The sequence below is a fragment of the Trematomus bernacchii genome, unplaced genomic scaffold (assembly GCF_902827165.1).
Source record: "Trematomus bernacchii unplaced genomic scaffold, fTreBer1.1, whole genome shotgun sequence".
Lineage (NCBI taxonomy): Eukaryota > Metazoa > Chordata > Actinopteri > Perciformes > Nototheniidae > Trematomus > Trematomus bernacchii.
The window spans coordinates 5567440-5588029 of record NW_022988098.1 but is presented as its reverse complement, the minus strand read 5'-3'; the positions used below and the strand labels follow the sequence as shown (position 1 = coordinate 5588029).

At 42.5% G+C, this 20590-nt stretch overlaps 1 protein-coding gene across 3 annotated transcripts in view; it reads left to right on the top strand.

Annotated features, from left to right (window-relative positions):
- The window catches only part of pdzrn3b (PDZ domain containing RING finger 3b), a 101787-nt gene extending 81828 nt beyond the window's left edge, over positions 1-19959 (top strand). For 2 of the 3 annotated variants that reach the window (XM_034121764.1, XM_034121763.1), the window contains 7 exons: positions 11904-12157; positions 13566-13650; positions 15216-15314; positions 15469-15531; positions 16019-16120; positions 16726-16842; positions 17569-19959. In XM_034121764.1, coding sequence (XP_033977655.1) covers positions 11904-12157; positions 13566-13650; positions 15216-15314; positions 15469-15531; positions 16019-16120; positions 16726-16842; positions 17569-19077 — 2229 coding nt within the window. In that variant the 3' untranslated portion in view covers positions 19078-19959. The remainder of the gene's footprint in view (positions 1-11903; positions 12158-13565; positions 13651-15215; positions 15315-15468; positions 15532-16018; positions 16121-16725; positions 16843-17568) is intronic. The other variant, XM_034121765.1, reaches the window with a different exon arrangement.
- Positions 19960-20590: the final 631 nt, after the last annotated feature.

Here is a 20590-nt window from a genome sequence, read left to right as displayed (position 1 = left end):
CTCGTCATTGGTCAAGCATTTGTGGTGTGGTGCGCAACCTTTGATATTTTTTTAACAGTTTTATGGATTTCTAAGGAACGATGGGTCTCAGTTATGGGTGTGAAACACTCTGAAAGGAGACATTTTCAAAGTCAAAGTGCTGCGATTTTGTATTAACGGTCATGGTCAGCTGCAGTGAAAGGCTTGCATGTTACATTTGCTTCAACTCAGACTTACCCTCAAGGACTTGTATCTTGAGTCTTGCTCCGACGGATGTGACACAGCTCAATCATCAAGTAATGATGGTAACTGAGTGCTCTATTACTATCAAACATTGCCACTGTGTCTTGTTGAGTGTCTAAAGCATTTTAGGTGACAGGGTTTTTCGGTTGTGGCCAAAGAACTTGAACATAATCCTTTTCTTTACTTTATCAAGCATGTATTTTGTGCCTTTTCATGGTACAGATGGTGTTGAATGAAATGTATGTGAGCACATCCTTTGCTTGTACCTCTGGGGGGGGATACTCTGAGGTCTCATCTCTTCTTAGCGATCATACAGGCAGAACCTCTTGTTCAGCGAGCCTGGCACAGCGCCCACTCTGCGCTCGCCTTCATCTCTCTGAGGACTTAATAATCCACGAACACTTGAAATCTTTCCAGTTCATTAAACACCTAAGCTCCAAAATCCTATGTGGGAAGCATGAAAAATATGCTTTTATGCCATTTTGTGGAAGTCAACAGACTGCACATTATTTATTTTTTACCTGAAGGCTTTTTAACAGTCATGGCAGGATTATGAATACTCCTGTGACTTGATAACTTTAGTGTTATTGGAGAGAATTAATTAAGACTTTCTCAAAAGCAATTCAAAGCACTGGGTTTCAATAGATATTTACTGGAGATCAAACAGGGTTGAGGTCTAAGAAACGCAGCCAACGTGGCGTTTTAGATAAGCGTTTTCCCTTTTTGTTATGATCATTAAAGGCCTGAGCAGCAGCAAGCTCCTCAGCGCTCCCTTTTAAACTTGACCCTTCTGACAGCAGCGAACCCCTCGGTGCTTTCTTCAAAGCCAAAGGTAAGCACCATGTGGAGATGTAAGCTCAGCTGCTTTTGTCAGGGACTTTAAGGTAGAGGCCTTGGAAACTCTGTTTGACAGTCCTAGGGCTCTTAATCTCTCGAGAAGCGCTCTGTAATGGCTGTGGCGCCGCGCAGCAGCTCGTACTCGACCCAGAGCTTAATTAGAGCCTCGGCACAAGCTGGCTGAGCCATGCCAAACTGATCTGGGCTATTGTTCGTCTTCTAAGTCCTTTGCTTTCCAAGGTCTGTGTATCAGTCTCTCTTGATATCTTTCTCTGTTCCCAGACACACCAAACCTGAAATTAAAGAAATGGTGGTAAAGGAAGCTAATTGTTGCGCTGCTCACATTGCCTGCATCTTATGTGCTGTTTACACGGGAACGAAAACGAGTGTATCCGCTACTTTTCTCTCGCGTATAGGCCATAACGGAAACGCGGAAACGGACCCCTAAAACGATAACGGGTCCCAAGGTGGATAGATCTGCGGACGGAACGCTCCGGGGGGCCAAACGGCTCCGTGTGTACGTCCTATACGATCATTTTCCTGATAACGATGAAGCAATAGCCCCACCTCTCCCCACCTCTGCTGCTCACTGCTGCAGACTTTTTTTGATATCGTATTCGGTTCGTTTGCGTTTCGTATGCGTTTGCGTTCCCGTGTAAATGGGGTCTTAGAAAGTAGCACTTGAACACACCACAAAGACTACATTAGGATCTACGTTCTGCGTGAGAGGAAATAACTCAGCAGGTGGCAGAAGTCTGTATTTGTCATTAGAACAGGAAGACGTAAGACTCCAGGATTACAAGCTGTTGTTATAGTTCATACACTTTCACACAACTCTAGCTCACAACTTATTCTTACAGCTTCATTCCAGATGTCATTTGGAAATATCCAAATAAATATGAGATAAGGAAATGACTTGAAAAGATCCTCTGTGGTCGCTCTTGAATTTAGTCGTTTTTCTCACTTCAGTTTCTATTCTAATGCACTGATAAACTTAAGCTGAACAGACAATCATAGTTATTTCTGTTACTGACATCGTTTTTTCGTTGATCAAAAATGCTGAAAGGTTGCAGACAAGGGTTCAAAAGGGCAGACGGTCCAGGACACACAGCAATAACTAGGGCAATAGGCGCCCACCAATGATCCGATATTGGCCTACAGCCAACCTTTGACTGGGTGTGTCAGGTCCTTTTAACTGAAACTGATTTATCTGCTGAGCAATGTAGTTTAGAGATTAGCCCTCTGGAACATCTCCTTTCTGAATTTCTCAAGTGCCACTCCCTAATTAGCCTTATTTCTGAATTTGAAGGCTGCAAAGATGTCTTGCTCGACTCAAGAAGCCAAGTTGACACCGCGCCAGATGGTCTCAGCGTGACGCCTTCTGGGTCAGGAGGACAGATAAATTAGATGAAAATATTTATACAAGACGGCCCGTCATCCTTTCAAATCCTCTGCCCCCGCTGTCAGAGACCCCTGTCATCAAAGCGGTTGCCAGAAAAAAGGAACTTGCAAAAGATGCACTTTCGTCCCGAGCCCCTGTAATGAGGCCTGACACAGACGGCGTACAGAGACAAAGCCGGGATCACAGGCTCCGAGACACTGTGTGTTTTTAATAACGGCTAAGATCGGCCCTGGTGTGCAGTCACATCTGTTAGACTCTGGAGCAGGTGGCCGGCTGCCACAGGGGAGCCGTCACAGGAGCCCCTTACCGTCAGATCTCAGACAAAGAGAGATCACAGGCACTACAGAGATATAACAACGTCCCGACAATACAGCAGGACAGGACTGAGAGAAACCAGCAGGGGTGTGCACTGCAAACAATAAGTGAGCAAATAGAAACATAACATTGATGCTGCTCATTAGATTGTAAAGATTTTAACAACATCAACCACCCCCCACTGCACTCCATTCATGAAGATGTATGGAGAAACGATAACACATGGCTTAGTGTCCCTTTATTGGATCTTGATCATAATGATCAAGTCCCATGGGCCCTATATTAGAAAGATAACCTCTTTATGTCCGTCTAATTGACAAGACTCCACAAACAAGCAGAAAAACATTAAGTGAGTGACAGATTAACACATTTGCTATGCACATGGCAAACTCACTGGCTAAATAAGTGCATCTTTCAAAACATATTGGAGTGTAAGTTATACAAGTTTGTGCTCCCACCCTGTCTTCTGAAAATAAAGTTTCCATACATTTTAACTTATCGTTATGAGGGGAAAAGTATTTTCTCCTGGATAACAGTCAAAGCTTTTTTTAGAAAAAGAAAAAGATCATGGTTTGGGTTGACCTAAGTATGTTTGGGATAGTGGTGGTCTAATGGGTAGTGAGGTGGGCTGAAGATCGGAAGGTTGTGAGTTCAGGAACACCACCACTAGTGTGCCCTTGAGTAAGGCACTTAGTCCTTAGTTACTCCAGGGAGAATGTCCCTGTAATTGGTCATTGTAAGTCGCTTTGGATAAAAGCGTCAGCTAAATGTAATGTAATGTAATGCAATGTAACCTAATTCAAATGAAAGACATACATTTAAGAAAGTCCACATTGCCTTTTCATTGTCACATGGGACACAAACAGTGGTCTTCTGGGTAAGAAGTCAGCTGTTGGACTCACCAAACCTCCTCACTAAATGTTCTTCTGCAGACCGATTAGAAAGGTATTTGTGATGTCAAAAACAAACGTAATCTGGGACAAAATACGCTTTCCTCGAAAGTTAAGTTAACATGATTTTTAGGAGGCCAGGCTGTTTGTTGCACACGAGTCATTCTGCTCATGATTAGAAAGAGGCTTGAGTTGGGATGATTTCAATAATCATTGTCCGATTTCTACCCCAAATAAGAGGTTTGTTTCCTGTTGTACAATGCTCTTAATATGCATGCATTAGCTGTTATAAAAGAGCAGCAGTGCGTTCACTTGATTGTCACAGTGGGTACATCATTAATGTTTGCTGATTATAAAATTAGCTTTAACAAGCACATTGTTACTGTTTATTTCTGTGTTGTATACACCCCGCTGTGAATACAACATGTGGTGTACGAGCAGTCACATTTGACTGATTTAAGGATGATTAGCCTGGATGTCCCATTAGGCTGTAAAGGGAGTGTGTGTGTGTGTGTGTGTGTGTGTGTGTGTGTGTGTGTGTGTGTGTGTGTGTGTGTGTGTGTGTGTGTGTGTGTGTGTGTGTGTGTGTGTGTGTGTGTGTGTGTGTGTGTGTGTGTGTGTGTGTGTGTGTGTGTGTGTGTGTGTGTGTGTGTGTGTGTGTGTGTGTGTGTGTGTGTGTGTGTGTGTGTGTGTGTGTGTGTGTCAGAGGCAGGTGTTGGCCTGTTAGCTGAATTCCCATGAACTCTTCCCTTAAATTAAACGTTATACCCCATAAAGGCAGAAGATTATGTTTTCCAACTGGTGCGACATCTCCTCCAGCCTCCTTCAGGTAGCCTTTTGGAGGAGGCTGCAAATATGTTCAGCTGTTGATAATTATAGCAATGACAACATGTTACCAACTGATTCAATAGCCATTATCAGTTTCCATCCGGAGCATAGATTTAAGGTGGAATTGCCGTACTCTATCTTCTACTTGGCTCAGCTGTTATCATCTATTGGAAAGCTGGATACGGCAGGGAGGTTTAAAACTGTTAGCTGTGTACTTTAGTTGCAGTATTAATTGTGAGGAGAGCAACGAAGAAACTGAGGTGACATAATATAATGAACATAGTATAATGAGTGAAACAGTCCACTGAGAAAAAGGTAACATTTGTGATATTGAGCTATATAAATAAACATTGATTGATTGATTGATTGATTGATTGATTGATTGATTGAACAGTCCATGTAGGGAGGAAGTGGGGGTGGATGGTAAGATTAACCAAAAACTGCTGTTGGTGGTACATATTGTACATAATGTACTTGACTTATATAAGTTACTTAGAGGAATCAATCCTATCGCTGGAATCAAATGGTTCAAACGTTTTTCATTCTAATAATATTATTCTTGCCCAATCTATGTCTACAACTGTGCAAAAATACAGTTTTAACAAAGGATTTATATAAGCTGCTTAGCATTGTAATGATGATTTAGCATTTGAATGTAAACAGTAGAAATTAAGCTAAGAAGCTTTGAACTGTTCATTACAATTGCAATATATATAATGGACTGATAACAATCATAAAGGGTGTACAGTACATTTGTATTTGTTGAATTCTTATTCAAGGGTTAGGAGGGGGGGGGGGTTAATTGCCATACCCAATTAAGACTTTAGAGTTTTGTCTGCTTTCAGTTCACTAACTTTTGTGTTTTACTGATAAGTTCCTGAGAGAGAACATTTTTCATTTTTTTCTGAAGCTTATTCAAAACCACAATGCATGAAACTGGAGATGGTAAAGGGGCTTAACTGAAAAAGAAAAGGTGTTCCAAGTCAAATAAAGTTCAGCCGCTCCCTGAGACAAACACCACACCTTAAATTAGCTTCATTAGATGAAAGAGAAGAAGCATACAGGAAGTGATTCTGGTTTTTAATTCATCAACTGTGGATAACACAATGCCCCATGCTTAAATCTGATTAGCAGTGAACAGTGGTGTCTTTTTCAGTCCGCATTAAGATTTGAGCTGTTTGTTCTGTAATCCTCTGTAAGCTTGCACACTGTGGCAAATAAAGACTGCTGTGTTTTCAAGCCTCAAACCTTGGAGAGTTTCCTGTCCAGTCAATTCAAAGGAACGTGTGCAGATTGCAACACATTTGGAAGCATGCGCAGCCACACACACACTCTGAGAAATCATTGGCTGGTCCTTGAATGTTATTTCTTTCTTATGAAAATGGTTTAAAGTGAAATAAAAGAGGGATTAGCTGTGTTTTTCAAGCAGAATGACCCACATTCAGACTGCCACTCATAGGCTACAAAGGCCCCCCTGAAAATAAGCCTTCAAGTCTTCATGCTGGCTATCACGTCAGCGCTTCTCTCTGTTCCGAAATACAGACTTTGAAGAATTTGTCTAAGAAGTGTATCGGAGCAGAAAGAGGAGGCGAGAGCCCGGCTCTTTAAAATACTCGTCTATAGAGTGAAGTTCCCAGGGTTTCCTCTGCCCGCCTCTCACTGGCAGATTTTCCAGTCTGTTCACATCGCTGCGTCTCCCAGAGGAACTGAAACACTGGCACTTTAATGATGTTCTCTTCCTCTTTATTAAAGGATTAGGTGCTGATTGAATGGCCGTATCAAAGACTAATGTTACACAACACAGGCGGGGAACTGACTAAATATCCTGCAAAGGCTTTTCTATATCACAATGATTAAACTAGGGGGTGTTACAGTACATGGTGGTTTTGTCAGTTTTTTTTAGCAGTCTAACCTTTCTGTTTTCATGTATTACAAATATATGTTTTATTAATTTACGTCCCTGAGCTTCATAGATTGTTATAATTACACACATTGACTTTTATTTCTTAACCCCTCCACCAAACAATAATTGACCAATCATGTCCTAGCCCACCGTATCTAGGCACAACAAGCCTATCAAGCTTTTTATTTCTCCCTTGAATCGATAAATATAGCTGGATATGCTGCCAATTTATCCCAATGGCTAACCGCGGTACTGCAATAATAAACATATTAGCATGTCTGGCTAACTACCGCTATGCCTAGAGTGGTAACCTAGCATTCCTTCTATGGCTATGAAGCCTTTCATGAGATTATTCTGCAGGTTTACAGGTTGCATAACAGCCCTGCTGAACACACATGGTCCTGCTGAACACACACGGTCCATTCATAAAATACTTTTCTACTTTAATATCAAAGGTGAAACTTGCTTGTCCAACTACAGTAGGTACATTAGCTTTAAGTGTTTAGACTTTTAGTGTAGCATTATATTGTATAGATGCAGTTCTAAAACCAAGTTAGTTGGAAGTAATGCAAATGTAGACAGATTGTTCACCTGTCTTCGGAGCTAAACATAGCTAGTAAGCTAGCAGCACTGGCTGGTAACCTTCTGTTAACTACCTCTGTATGAAAGTGAGGACCCTTTGTCTCAAAAAGTGCACAATAAATGATCTGTATGATGTCATCGTAAACAGCATTTTTTGCTCAATGAACAACAACTTGATAGAAATAGCAACGGCAGCTAAGGGGTGCAAGGCCTCGCGATACAGTCAATTCTACTTTATTTTAACTAAGACTGATGTTTGTATTTGTTTTTTGGTTTCGTAATCAGCCATCTCATGCATAAGAAGTGGAATGTCAACGAGACTACCTGATTAAATAAAGAATAAATGAAGAGCGGAGGCAGCCTCACCCAATTTACCATGATACAAAGACGATAATGAAAGAGAGGGGCCTCACTGCCAGGCAGATAAGCATCTTTGGCAGATACACACACACACACAGACACAGACACAGACACACACACACACACACACACACACACACACACACACACACACACAGACACAGACACAGACACAGACACACACACACACACACAGCACATAAATCCAGCTTGATTTGCGTTCTGTGGAAGTTACCGTGCCGGGGCTCGCTGCACTACTCGACCCTGCTGCCCCTAATTATCACTCAGAAGGCTGAAGACTGGCATAGAAATCTCATAAAAACTGAACTCCTGAAACACACTTAGGCCCCGGCTCCACGAGGACAAATACGACAAAACGCATCGGAGTAACGCAAATGCAACCGCAAAAAACCTTCCGTCCCCACGCAATATACACCGGATTGTGTCAAGCTCCACGAGACGGCTCCGTTTACATCCAAACGCTGGAAAAGCTACAGTACATATGCCGAACCTGTACGTGGCGCTGTAACTTCCTCCACAAAAGCAGCAACTTCCTCCACAAAAGCAGCGAAGAAGAATGGTTGTCATAGCTGCACTTCTGTGTATTCTCCGCGGTGGGGGCCGACAGAACCGCGCAGAGTTTTTCGCCGGTCAGCGTGTGTTAAAGTTTAAATCTTCCGGACAAAATTATAAAAGTGCCGGTCAAAGGTCTTCATTGTTATTTATTGAGCTTTAAAACAAATGAATAACGACGATATAATGATATATAATCATCAAATACACGGAGCCTGTCTCTTTTTTCCTCTCTTCTGACAGCGTCAGTGTCTGTCTCATGCAGCAGCTGATCCTGTAATGAGTGACCCGACAGTAAAAATGAACATATTTATAACTAGTTTAGGTAGTTTGAGAGGTAATTAAAATAGCTAAGGGTGATGATCTGACTTGAAGTGTGTGTTTTGCTCCCGCTGCATCACAGCGGCAGGAGCTGCGTGTCTCCGTCCTGTCAGATTAGACTTCACTCGCGTTTATGTCCATATCGAGATAAAGATAAATAATCTGAATTCAAGGAGGAGCTCCTGTAGATGTTGCACAAAGAACTGTAGCATGGTCAGTAGCGACTGGAGCACGATAGCAACCCTGCGGGGGAGAGGCGGGGCTATGAAAACGAATGACCGTATAGGCGACTCCACGGCCCCGTTGGACCCCCCAGAGCGCTCCGTTCCCAGATCTATCCACCTTTGGACCCGTTGTCGTTTGCGGGGTCTGTTTCTACGTTTCCCTTACGGCGTCGTCGAGCTTAGAGGGCTATACGCATGAGAAATATGCGGATTCAACCCGTTTTCGTCCTCGTGGAGCCGGGGCCTAAACCAAACCCCATATAGCAGGGATACATGTTCCCGATTCCACTGTTGCTTTAGAGGTCAAATGTGATATTTTAATTAAAGAAAAAAGGCTGTGGATAACAAAAGGCACAGCTGTGTAAATTCCACACCAAACACCGACAAAGCAGACGTGTGATTTCAAACCTAATTAGTATTCCTTTAAGAAGGGCCCTGTTGCCCTCTTGTCATTAAAATGGATTATCAGAGACCTTTCGGAGGATGCACCAGAGGTTGACGGAGACATTTCTGGATGTCAGTCATCATTGCTTTGTGTCAACATGAACAGCAGCTCAAGTTTTTGCGAAGGGAAATCGATTCTTACATTACAGTTAAATGGTAACTTTTTTTTGCAGTGCTTTGTTGTCTAAGTTAATGGGGACATACATTTTTTTAAAGTGATTATTGACAGTAACAGGCTAAAATGTAATCTTATCTAGCACAATCAATGTACATCCAATGAAATTGCTTGTTTCCGTAGTGATTGGCTCCTTTCTTTTGGGTGTGTCAGACAACATTATAGAGACAACATGGATACGTTTTTTTTCCCTTTAGCTTGATTAAGTTACTCCGTCTAACCAAGTCTTGCTCAAGAAAAAGTATTGTTCAGAAATACCATGTTGCATCCACTTCAACCCAGACATTGAAAAGCATTTAGGTGAGACTAAACTGAGCTTTCTGCACTCAAACACAACTCACTCTTCTTCAATCACTAGTCCAATGTTGACTTACTGCGACAAGTCACCTTATATAAAAAAATGTCAGTGAAAGATAAAGATTTTATTTCCACATAGAGGCCTTTTTCCATTATTATGTCATTATTATTTTTTCTGTCAGTAGCTTAAAAAAAACACTTGTAGTTGACGGACATTGACAGTGTGTACATTATAGCTGGCTTCACAGCTGTCAGATTCAGAACTCTCATCAAATACTGGACCGTTTTTTTAAATGGTAGTCCCCATCAGTTAATAAGAAACAAAAACATGGTTGACATAGGGCTAGGTTTAACATTTCTGAACTTACCAAGTACCAAACCTGTTAAAATCTGGTTTCTTTGGCACATCAGCATGAGTTTTGGTGCCGGTTGTGCTGCGGCCCGGGGTTAACACGGCATAGTTGGAGAGCTCAGTGGTGGTGGAGCATTGTGTATTGTGTCAGGGAAGTGTTGTGTGTTTTTTCCCAGTGTGCTGCGAAGGGCCGCTCTGTGTCAGAGGTGAGCATGTTGAATGGAGGTCGTGGGACCCCCTCCACAGCTGGGAGGAGACGTCCCGTCCCCCCCCCCCCCCCCCCGCCATCCTACCCTCCCTCCCCATAGAGAGCACTGAGGCAGAATGCTCCGGGCACAACAAGACGGGGGCTAAAGGCTTTGTCTCTGGTTCACTGCCTTAAAGTAGCCTCAGGATTCCTGGCAACCAGGTTTGACTGCTGGAGCCGGCATGCAGGGAGAATAAAGCACAATGGCGCTTGTATTCCTCAGCTGATGTACAACACGGTGGCTCGCTGTGGGAAACAAAGATGGTGGTGATGTGAGGTCCGGTGTGATTTAAGAAGGCTTGTTACCAGCAGACAGGAATGTAGATGTTTTGTGAAGTTGTTTTGAGCTCATAATCAAGAGCAGTATTTTTCTTCGTTGTAAATCTCAGGGTTTTTTCACTTGTGAGATTTCTTACATTAGTATTCCGCGATATGATATCGTACTTTTTCTCAATGTCGTATTATTCGGAGCAAAATGCAAATATTTGAGCCATTTAATTTTGATGTAGAAGAAGTTGAATTCCGCTGAGATGATCCAATTATCCTGCAGGCCCAGGATAAGCATTAATCTGCTCTGGTTATTAGTGGGCACATAGCCTCTTCTGACTCGTGCCTTAAGTAAGTTTCCTCCTTTTTCATGTCCTTCCTCTTAGCACACACACACGGGCCAAGAGCCTTTGATTCCTATATACTCTTCTTTATAGAAATATGTACTCAGCTTTTACATTGTCTGGGTCAAAGTCAGGTTGTGCGTATATACAGCATTCATTCCCCGGAGGAAACTTAATAATGCTGCTGCCTCTTATGTGCAGCACCACAGTTAAGTCTGCAAAGTGTGCCATGAATTCAAATGAGACGACGGTAGCTATAAGGCAGGCGCACATACTAACCAGCCACGTGGTTATCAGAAAATTAAACCTCAAACATGGACGTGCATGTATGCTAGATGTCAGGAGGAGGCACGATAACGATTGATGTCATGCCTAATGATCTGTAACACTAAAAGTAAGCTTTGAGAGTGTGTGTTTCTTCCATGAGGAGGAAAAGGAGTGTGTGAAATGAGAAGAGCCCCAGGCTAAGATCCTATCAGAGCTTTCCACACATCAAGGAATCACAAACCAACAAAGTCCATATGACGCAGTGATTGAAAGTGGAATAGTGGATCGGTGTACCCTGATTCATTTTGGGATAGTTTGATTACCCAGGATGCAATATGCTTGCAGGGGACTCTAGGTTAATGCTTGTTTTGGGTTTTACGCAGTAGCCGGTAAACTAACAGTGACATTTGAGCGATAGCTAAATCAAATTTGAATCCCCTTATTTGGCCTGGCCCCTTATTACGTTTTAGACAGCATAGATCTGTGTGCTCACTTCAAGTCTCCTTTATTTAACGTTGTCCAATCCATTGAGAGCGGGGACTGCGCTCATCTTCCATCGGCACACAGAGGATTTAAGTGGCTCAACCAAACTTAATTAGCCCCTTCTGCGCGACACGCCGCGGCCTTTTGCTCAAATGAATCTCAGGTTAACGCACGGCACCCACTCTAATGTCTCTGACGGGAGGTCAGATTTATCCTCCGCTGAGAAATTACTTGGCTAAATGAGGGCTCCTCCATGCAGCCTCTGCTAATAACCTTGATTAATTAAAGAGACTCATCCTAATTAGGGTCTTATTCTACTCGGTCCGGTTGTGACCCTGTAAAATGAGCCGAGGCAGTAATGAGTCATCTCTCAGACAGAATATCTCACTGAGCTTCATGTGAGGCAGTAATGATCAGAGATAATGATTTCATCAGTGTGGAACAATGAACCCTAACCGTTCTCTTCAGTTTTACAGATTACAACACCTCCCTGTTTCTTCTCCATCAACAAACCATCCAATATCCTAAACAAAGTTGCTAAATAATTTCTCTTTTTGCTCTTTCTTCCAGGTCAATGGCAAAGACCTCTCCAAGGCCACCCACGATCAGACGGTGGAGGCCTTTCGTGCCGCCAAGGATCCCATCATGGTGCAGGTCCTGCGCCGATCTCCACATCCCAAAGTGTCCGGCCAGGCGGGTGACTCCCAGGTTTCTGACATCAGCACCCAGACGGACATCACCCTGCAGCACATCATGGCCCTCACAAAGCTGTCTCCTTCTTCACCCCCCATGACGGAGCTGGGGGAGTATCTGCTACCAGAGGAGTGAGTAACCACGATAGAGAAAGCCTTGTTAGTACATCTACACACACTCATTGCACCAGGCATAAGGAAAGTGTAAGTAGGGCTGCCATGGCAGAAAGGACAAACGTCCTGCTTAACCTGAAAAAGTATTCAAAGTATTTGAAATTAGGTTAAGAAAACAGACATATTCTCTTCTATTAACATAGTGATTCATGATTGCACAGGTAGCCAAAGTGTGTTGGCCCCGCAGTGACCTAAATCTGACACACTTTGACTTCTTGCCAGACTAGTGATAAATGAAGCATTAGATAGACAAAAGGGATGCATGCAAAAGAATCCCCCTTATTCAGCAGGTGTTGCAATAAGAGCTTAAAAGGGTGAAGTGTTGTGGTGTCTCGTAAGCTTTTAAACTGAACTTATAAATAGAGCTGGAACCAACATTTTTGATCAATATCGATGAATCTGCAAATGATGTTCTAAATGTTTAACTAATAGAAAATAGTGGAAACCTTATTATGATTAAAAAAAACACGTAAAAAATCCTGAAATCTTGCAAAAAATCAACGATTAATCGATATTTAATAGTTGGCCAATGTTTCTTTGTTAAATAAATAATACATGAAGTGACTAATCATTGCATTTCTAGATTGTATTAAAATATTATATTAATGCCTCAAGCGGTACGTCACCACCAATGGTCACCACCTTGGCCTACCTTCCCGGTTCTCTCTGGTTTGAAATAAATTCAGAATGTAAACCCAAATCTACACATGCGAAACATATCCTGATCGTGGCATTATTTGTGGCACAGGAGTCGGGAATTCTTAAGTGTCATAAACACTTGGCTATTTTTAAAAGTTCACTTCACTCAAAGTCAGACATTTCCCCTTAATGAAGAGAGTGACAGCTAATCTTGGTCTGCAGACGACACAGCTGTGATCAGGCAGGATGTGTCTGAAGTTTGAAGGGAAAATGTCCCTGTCACTTACTGGAGACGAGCGCTCCTCCGGGGCACACAGAGGCATTGAAATTGATGGTTTTTGCATATTTGCATATTCCTAAATTACATCTTTTGTTTCTTAGTGTGTGTGTTCGCTTGTGAGTGTGTGTTAGGCCCTGCAGCGAGGAGAGTCTGGCTGCATTTCCACCCTGTGGCAGCAGCAGTTGCCCTTTAACAAATGATTATGATGCCTATAATTGATTTCCGAGTCAAATGAATAACTCGGCATGTTAATTTGCTATTACCCTTTGGATGTAGCTTCAATATATCTGATTGAAGAGTGATTTCTACATTTAGTTCTTATTACTTCTTCTCATTTATTTTTTAAACTCTGGGGCAAAATTAAATCCGGTTTGATAAATGTGTTAGTCAAGGACTTTTTAAAACCGGTCTGTTTTACAATCTTACACTCTTTTCTTTTTTTATCAGGCATCCTCAACACGCATACTTCGACCCCAATGACTTCCTGGAGGTCATTCAGCACGACATAGAGCGCGAGGAGCTGGAATACGAGGTAAACATCATCTTCCTCATTTCTCTTCTCAATGAAGATCTACATCCAGACAGCAGAGCATCATTGCTTCATGAGCAGAGCCAAGGTCGCCTCAGTGTCTCCAGCCCAATGGCCCTGCTAACCACAAGTCCCCATGCATCAGAGTTATTGATGGGGCACTCTCTCTCCGCATGTAGGCCAGACAGGAATCGAGTTGCTGGTTTGTTCCAGCAGATGCACAACGGTGACATCATTACTTATTAGTGACAAGGCGTAATAAGTCTTCCCCGGCCGGTGGATAATTAGATGGCACAGATAATGGCTCTGCGGTGATGAATCGCATGATGCACACTAACAATGCCCGGATGAGGCCATGATGAGGCCATGATCAAGCCTCCGTTGGGCTCCTTTTAATGACCTCCGCCGACCCGGACACCCCCTCCCCTCAAACCCCGGCCACCTACTGCTTGATGTTAATATTTTTTATGAAGGAGCGTTGAGGCTGAGATCAGAAAGGTGAAGCTTTGTGCGGCTAACGGCAGATGGGTAAGACTGTGTGTCTTCCTAGAATGACATGAGTGAAAAAAAGGCTCTGCTCATGTTTGATACGTTTTATTTATTTCTTTGTCACTTGGTATAAAACGGACAGGAATCCACAGACCGTTATCATGCTGTGTTCAAATGTTTTCTTGTACACTTGAATAAATACAGCTGTTTGCAGGAGATATTTTAAGAGCAATATACAAAAGATATCAGTGAGCGAACTGTCTGTGTTTTAAGTTACTACTAGCTCTAAGCAGCTTATAAGACACAATTTAACGTTTAAAAAATACAAAAGCATGCATTGAAATAAAACATTTGAATTACATACCAAAAAGATAAGTGACATATATTAAACGCGTGTATAAAAATTACATTTAAAATGTTCCACTGTTTACACAGACTTTAAAAAAGTTTTCTGTTTCCTAAATCAATTCATAACATGGAGAACAAATTCTACTATCTAGGAATAATATGGTCACTATAACCTTGAAACTCACTACACTGCATGATCTGATAAAACTCCCTGTAAAAATGTTACACTACTGCATTACATTTATATCATAGTAAAAACAAAAATGCCCCAAAACTCTTAACTTGTGGCATAAAAAGGGTGTACATTTGTTCCCAAAATGTACCTATTTCTCCAAGATAATGATCAGCATTCTCTATTTTCGGGGCGGTTCACCCTCACGGTGCCCGTCCTCTGCCCTCCCAGAACAGCCCCTCTCGTATCTTTATCTGTATCTGTGAGATTACAGGTGTTGACAAGTGAAAAACTGTGCTCTGCCCGTCTGCAGTCCGCTGCGTCATCTCTCATTCTGTCAGTGAAAGCCAACGGCTCCCCGCGTCCAGCTGAAAGATCCATTATAGTGATTGATGGATCTCTGTTGCTCCATGAACCCATTTCCTAGTCCATATATTCCCTCCATTTCAGAAAAAACGACGGCGAATAACCGACCATTGTCTACTCAATCTTGTAAAAAAAAGAAAAATCCTATCATTTCAGATGTGTGGGATATTTATTTGTTCATATGTTTTTCCAGGAAGTGGATTTGTACCGAGCCAATATCCAAGAGAAGCTGGGCCTGACGATCTGTTACAGGACTGATGATGAGGATGAAGCTGGGATTTACATTAGTGAGGTATGTGTTACGGGGGAACGCTCAAATCTACTTCAACAGGAAGTAGATAGGGACGGTTAGGACTGTCAGCGGGGATCATGAGATATGAAGTGCAGAAATGTTTATCTCAGAGTGAAAGTCAGCAGTAATCATTTGTATATTTTCTTTTTTTTAGATTGATCCACACAGCATTGCTGCGAAGGACGGCAGAATCAGAGAAGGCGACAAAATCATTCAGGTAAGATCACTGAAGTCTCATAAAAATGAAAATAAGAGAGGGGAGAGAGGTCATATTGCAGAATAAAAAAGAATGTTAATAAAGTCTTAAATATAGCATAAAAAAAATCTGAAATCATAAGTAGTTTATTTAGTAGGGAAAAAAACAGGAATGTTTGTTTAAAATACTCTTTGAATTATGTTTGTTTTTATTTCAAATTGTTTGATATTTAGCTTTTTTCTCAATCTAATTTCTTTGAATATTCAAAAAATGTTGTTGTTACATGGCCCTACTCTGTTTCCCTTTTCTCTTGAATATGTATTTGATGTATATTTCTAGGACCCCATTGCTTGCTTTTAAATGAAATACTAATGTAGAAAAACAACATTTCACCTGTCTTAAGACCTTTAAAGAGATGGTGAAATGTACCTTACATTTACAGAGGGTACAGACTGTCATTATATGTTGAATATATAAGATATTTAAATATTTCCTGCTGTCCCCCCAGATCAATGGTATTGAGATCCAGAACCGGGAGGATGCTGTAATGCTGCTGACCAGCGAGGGGAACCAGAACATCACTCTGCTGGTGGCCAGACCGGAGATCCAGGTAAACTACACTGTGTTTCATGTTAAAACCTCAAAGGGTCACTTCAGGAACCAAAAATAGTTGCCTTCCAATTCTATGTCTACAAACAAGAGTAGGATTTTCAATAGTTGTTAGAAAAATATCACTCTTCACCAGCTTGAGCTTCAATAATCAGGATCCATGTACTTATTATCCTTGCAAGAATGGAAGTAGTCATCACATACAGAGCATTTGGTACAACTAGTTCCTGAACAGTGTCCTTCACATGCTTATACAAGAGAGGGAGTTACACAGTCACAAGATGGAGGAATACCGGTTCAAAGCAGTATTCAATGTTTAGTTCAGATTAGCTCCACGTCAGAAATGATCATGCTTGTCATATGTCTATCTCCATAGAGGCTGAATCATCATGTTAATCACATAGCTATCATATGCCTAAAACAGTCCTGATGCTCTTCAAGGTAATCATACATCCTGTTACGTGCACAGCTACGTAGGGCCTTTGTTATCATGTGCTACTGAGTACATTCAGTATTTTCCCAACGAAAGTTGATGTTTTACTTTTCGAGAAAAAGTTTGAAATATCTGCATCTAATGAGGCGTCTCTTCTCCTCGCTGTGTCTCAGCTGGACGAGGGCTGGATGGATGATGATAGGAACGACTTCCTGGATGACCTCCACATGGACATGCTGGAGCAGCAGCACCATCAGGCCATGCAGTTCACCGCCAGCATGCTGCAGCAGGTACACGCACGCACGCACACACACATACGCACAGCGTGTAGACACAAACTAGCACAATCAATCTGCACTAACACGTATGTTCGTCTATGGTTTTCTTTGGTCGAGCCAATCCTGCCCGAGAGTGCCAGCTGGTGTTGTCGACTGTTTTTGGCACAAAATAAATGTAGAGACTGGCATATGGGAAAACACATGCTCATTGAATTAGGAAAAGATCTGTCAAGCCCTGCCAATAGGTACATATTAGACTAATATGTTGTAGTAGTAGTAGTAGTAGTAGTAGTAGTAGTAGTAGTAGTAGTAGTAGTAGTAGTAGTAGTAGTAGTAGTAGTAGTAGTAGTAGTAGTAGTAGTAGTAGTAGTAGTAGTAGTAGTAGTAGTAGTAGTAGTAGTAGTAGTAGAAGAAGAATACTATAAAACGGCTGAACTCGTATTGTAAACATTAAAACATTTTATATTTCATTTATGTTTTGTATTACTGGATGCTTGTGATAATGGCCTTTTCGATTTAAGGCTAGATTGAATATATTCAATAGAAAAATGTCAAATTGTTTACCGACATTAGCAGGAATCCAATAGCTCTGATAATTGTCACGTAAAAAAGTCCTGTATAGGTACACACAATAAATGACATTATGTTAATTGCAGTATTCTGGCTCAAAATCAGTGCTTTTTCTTTCCCCTGGTATGCAGCACTATTTCTGAGTCGTTGTGTCTTGTGTTTTCTCAGAAGAAGCATGAGGAGGACGGAGGAACCACAGACACGGCCACGCTGCTGTCCAATCACCACGAGAAGGACAGCGGGGTCGGGCGCACGGACGAGAGCACGCGAAACGACGAGAGTTCGGAGCAGGAGAACCTCGGCGACGACCACACCACGGCCTCCAACACGCTGGGCAGCTGCAGGAAGCTCACCTACAGCCAGGACACGCTGGGCAGCACCGACCTGCCCTTCAGCGGGGAGTCGTTCATCTCCGCGGATTACCACGACGCCGACTTCCTGGGCATCCCGGCGGACGAGTGCGAGCGCTTCAGGGAACTCCTGGAGCTCAAGTGCCAGATGAGGAACAGTGGAGCCCAGGGTCTGTACTACCAGGGAGGTCAGGACCAGGACGGGGTGGACAAAGAGCTGGAGATGCTCAACGAGGAGCTACGCACCATCGAGCTGGAGTGCCTGAACATCGTCCACGCTCACAAGATGCAGCAGCTGAGGGAGCAGTGCCGCGAGTCCTGGATGCTCCACAACAGCGGCTTCCGCAACTACAACACCAGCATCGACGCGCGCCGCCACGAGCTCTCCGACATCACGGAGCTCCCGGAGAAATCGGACAAAGACAGCTCCAGCGCCTACAACACTGGCGAGAGCTGCCGAAGCACCCCACTCACGTTGGAGCTTTCTCCGGACAACTCTCTTCATCGATGCGCAGAAAATCAGGGTCCGTCTGTGGCGGCCGGCTCCACAAGCTCCAATGGTAGGGTCGTCAAACCCCTCCAGTCCCCAGTGCAGGAAGCCCCTGGCCCCAGCAGAAGCAAAGGTTCCTCAAAAGATCAAGATGGATCCCTGCAGGCCGAGAGCAAGGAGAAGAAGTCGGGAGAGTCCAGTAAATCCGGACGAAGCTCGCATCAGCCACATTCGCCGTACAAGCACGCTCACATCCCTGCACACGCCCAGCACTACCAGAGTTACATGCAGCTGATCCAGCAGAAATCGGCCGTGGAGTACGCCCAGAGCCAGATAAGTTTGGTCAGCTTGTGCAGGGACCCAAATAGCCCCGGCGACCTGGACCCAAAGATGGAGTGGAAGGTGAAGATCCGCAGCGACGGCACGCGCTACATCACCAAGAGGCCGGTGCGCGACAAGCTGCTGAGGGAGCGAGCGCTGCGCATCCACGAGGAACGAAGCGGAATGACCACGGACGACGACGCCATAAGCGAGCTGAAGATGGGCCGCTACTGGAGCAAGGAGGAGAGGAAGCAGCACGCCGTCCGCGCCAAAGAGCAGAGGCAGCGCCGCGAGTTCATGAAGCAGAGCCGAGCCGATTGTCTCAAAGGGGAGTCCGGAGCCGAGGACAAAAAGGAGCCCAACATCATCGAACTCAGCCACAAAAAGATGAACAAAAAGAGGAATAAGAAAATATTTGACAACTGGATGACCATCCAAGAACTGCTGACCCACGGTACCAAGTCGCCAGATGGCACAAGGGTTTACAACTCGATTCTGTCTGTGACCACAGTCTAAGTGCTGCTCTGAGTGGTGGACTGTACATAGGACACTACCGATTGGTGTAGAGATTCCTGCCTCGTTCAATGTGGCAATGTTTTGTAAATAGGAAGTAAGCCCCGCCTTTCCTGGATGAACATTTCCCACCAGAAGTTCAGAAGTTCTTGAAGAGAAGTTCTTTATAATGATGGTTGGACTTGACAAAAATTAGACATGGCTATGAGGATGATTTTGGAAACATTTTTCAAATTCTTACAATAACCTTTTCTACCTTTGTGCTTGCTCTTTTGAATCATTTTGGTAACAAAAACACAATATGTGACTTTTCTTTGGAGGGTTTTGAAAGTGTGTAAAAACAGTGTGCCATACATAAATAAACAGCCAGCATTTACACTATATTACATTATTTTGTTTGTACTATATATCTCTTATCAGTATTTTACTGTTATGCATACGTAATGCTTTTATGGAAACAATTCTATTTTCCTGCAAGGTAGAAAACGTAATCCTTTTCAAAAGGACTTTTGTAAATTAAAAAATACATTTTTGTAACAAATTCACTTTTTTAGTTTTAATTTCTCTCTAATGGTGCTGATTCCCCAAAGTTAATACCGTCAGCGATGTACCATCTGTTACGTAACGTAGAGGACGTCATAACGTGATACCATTGTGTATGTACGTGTCTTTAGAGAAATAAGTTTCTCACGCTAAAATGTTAATGTCTGTGTTTGTTAAAGCACACGTTGTAGTCGCTTTTGCTTTCTTAGGGTTTCATGTATTGGACAGAATAACAGTGTAACAAATCCTTAGTCAGCCACACAATTTGATGTCTTGTAAAATGAGAGAAATAATAAATTATTGTTTTATATATGATGAGCTTTCAAATGTTGTTGGAATTTGTTATTTGTAAGAGTTGTAGGAAGAAAAAAGAGTACTGACCAGACAATAGAAAGATGAATCCTAAGTAAACCCTGCACACAATGTCACAAAGTGTATTTTATATAGAGACTAGTTACACTTTGTTTTTCTGAAGTCTGAAAGGGAAGAGAAACTCCTTTTGCTAAGCTATTTTAGGAGGTGAAAAAATATCTTGAAAGTCATTATAATGAGTTAGTATTGCTAAATAATGACTTGGTATCTCAAAATTATGACTTGCAATCCAAAAATCTAAGTAAAAGAATTATTCAAAAAATAAAATAATGACTTGACTCAAAATATTGGCATCTCCATATCTTGAATAACTATCCCAAAATAATGACTGAGTATCGAAAATAATAAGTTAGTATCTGAGGATAATAACCTAGTCACCCAATAAAAGTACCTATAACATTATTTTCAAAACCTTTCTGATTATTTTGAGACTCAATCTTTCGAGCCAATTCCATGAGCCAATAAGAATGATAAGAGAGTAACTTCTATCACTCTAACAGGGTGAAATCAAAATATAAGCAGTGCGAGATGGCGATCAAACAAAGTCCATACAAGCCCACACAGTCCCCAGAAGAGGTCCAATCAGGCAAATAATTAAACA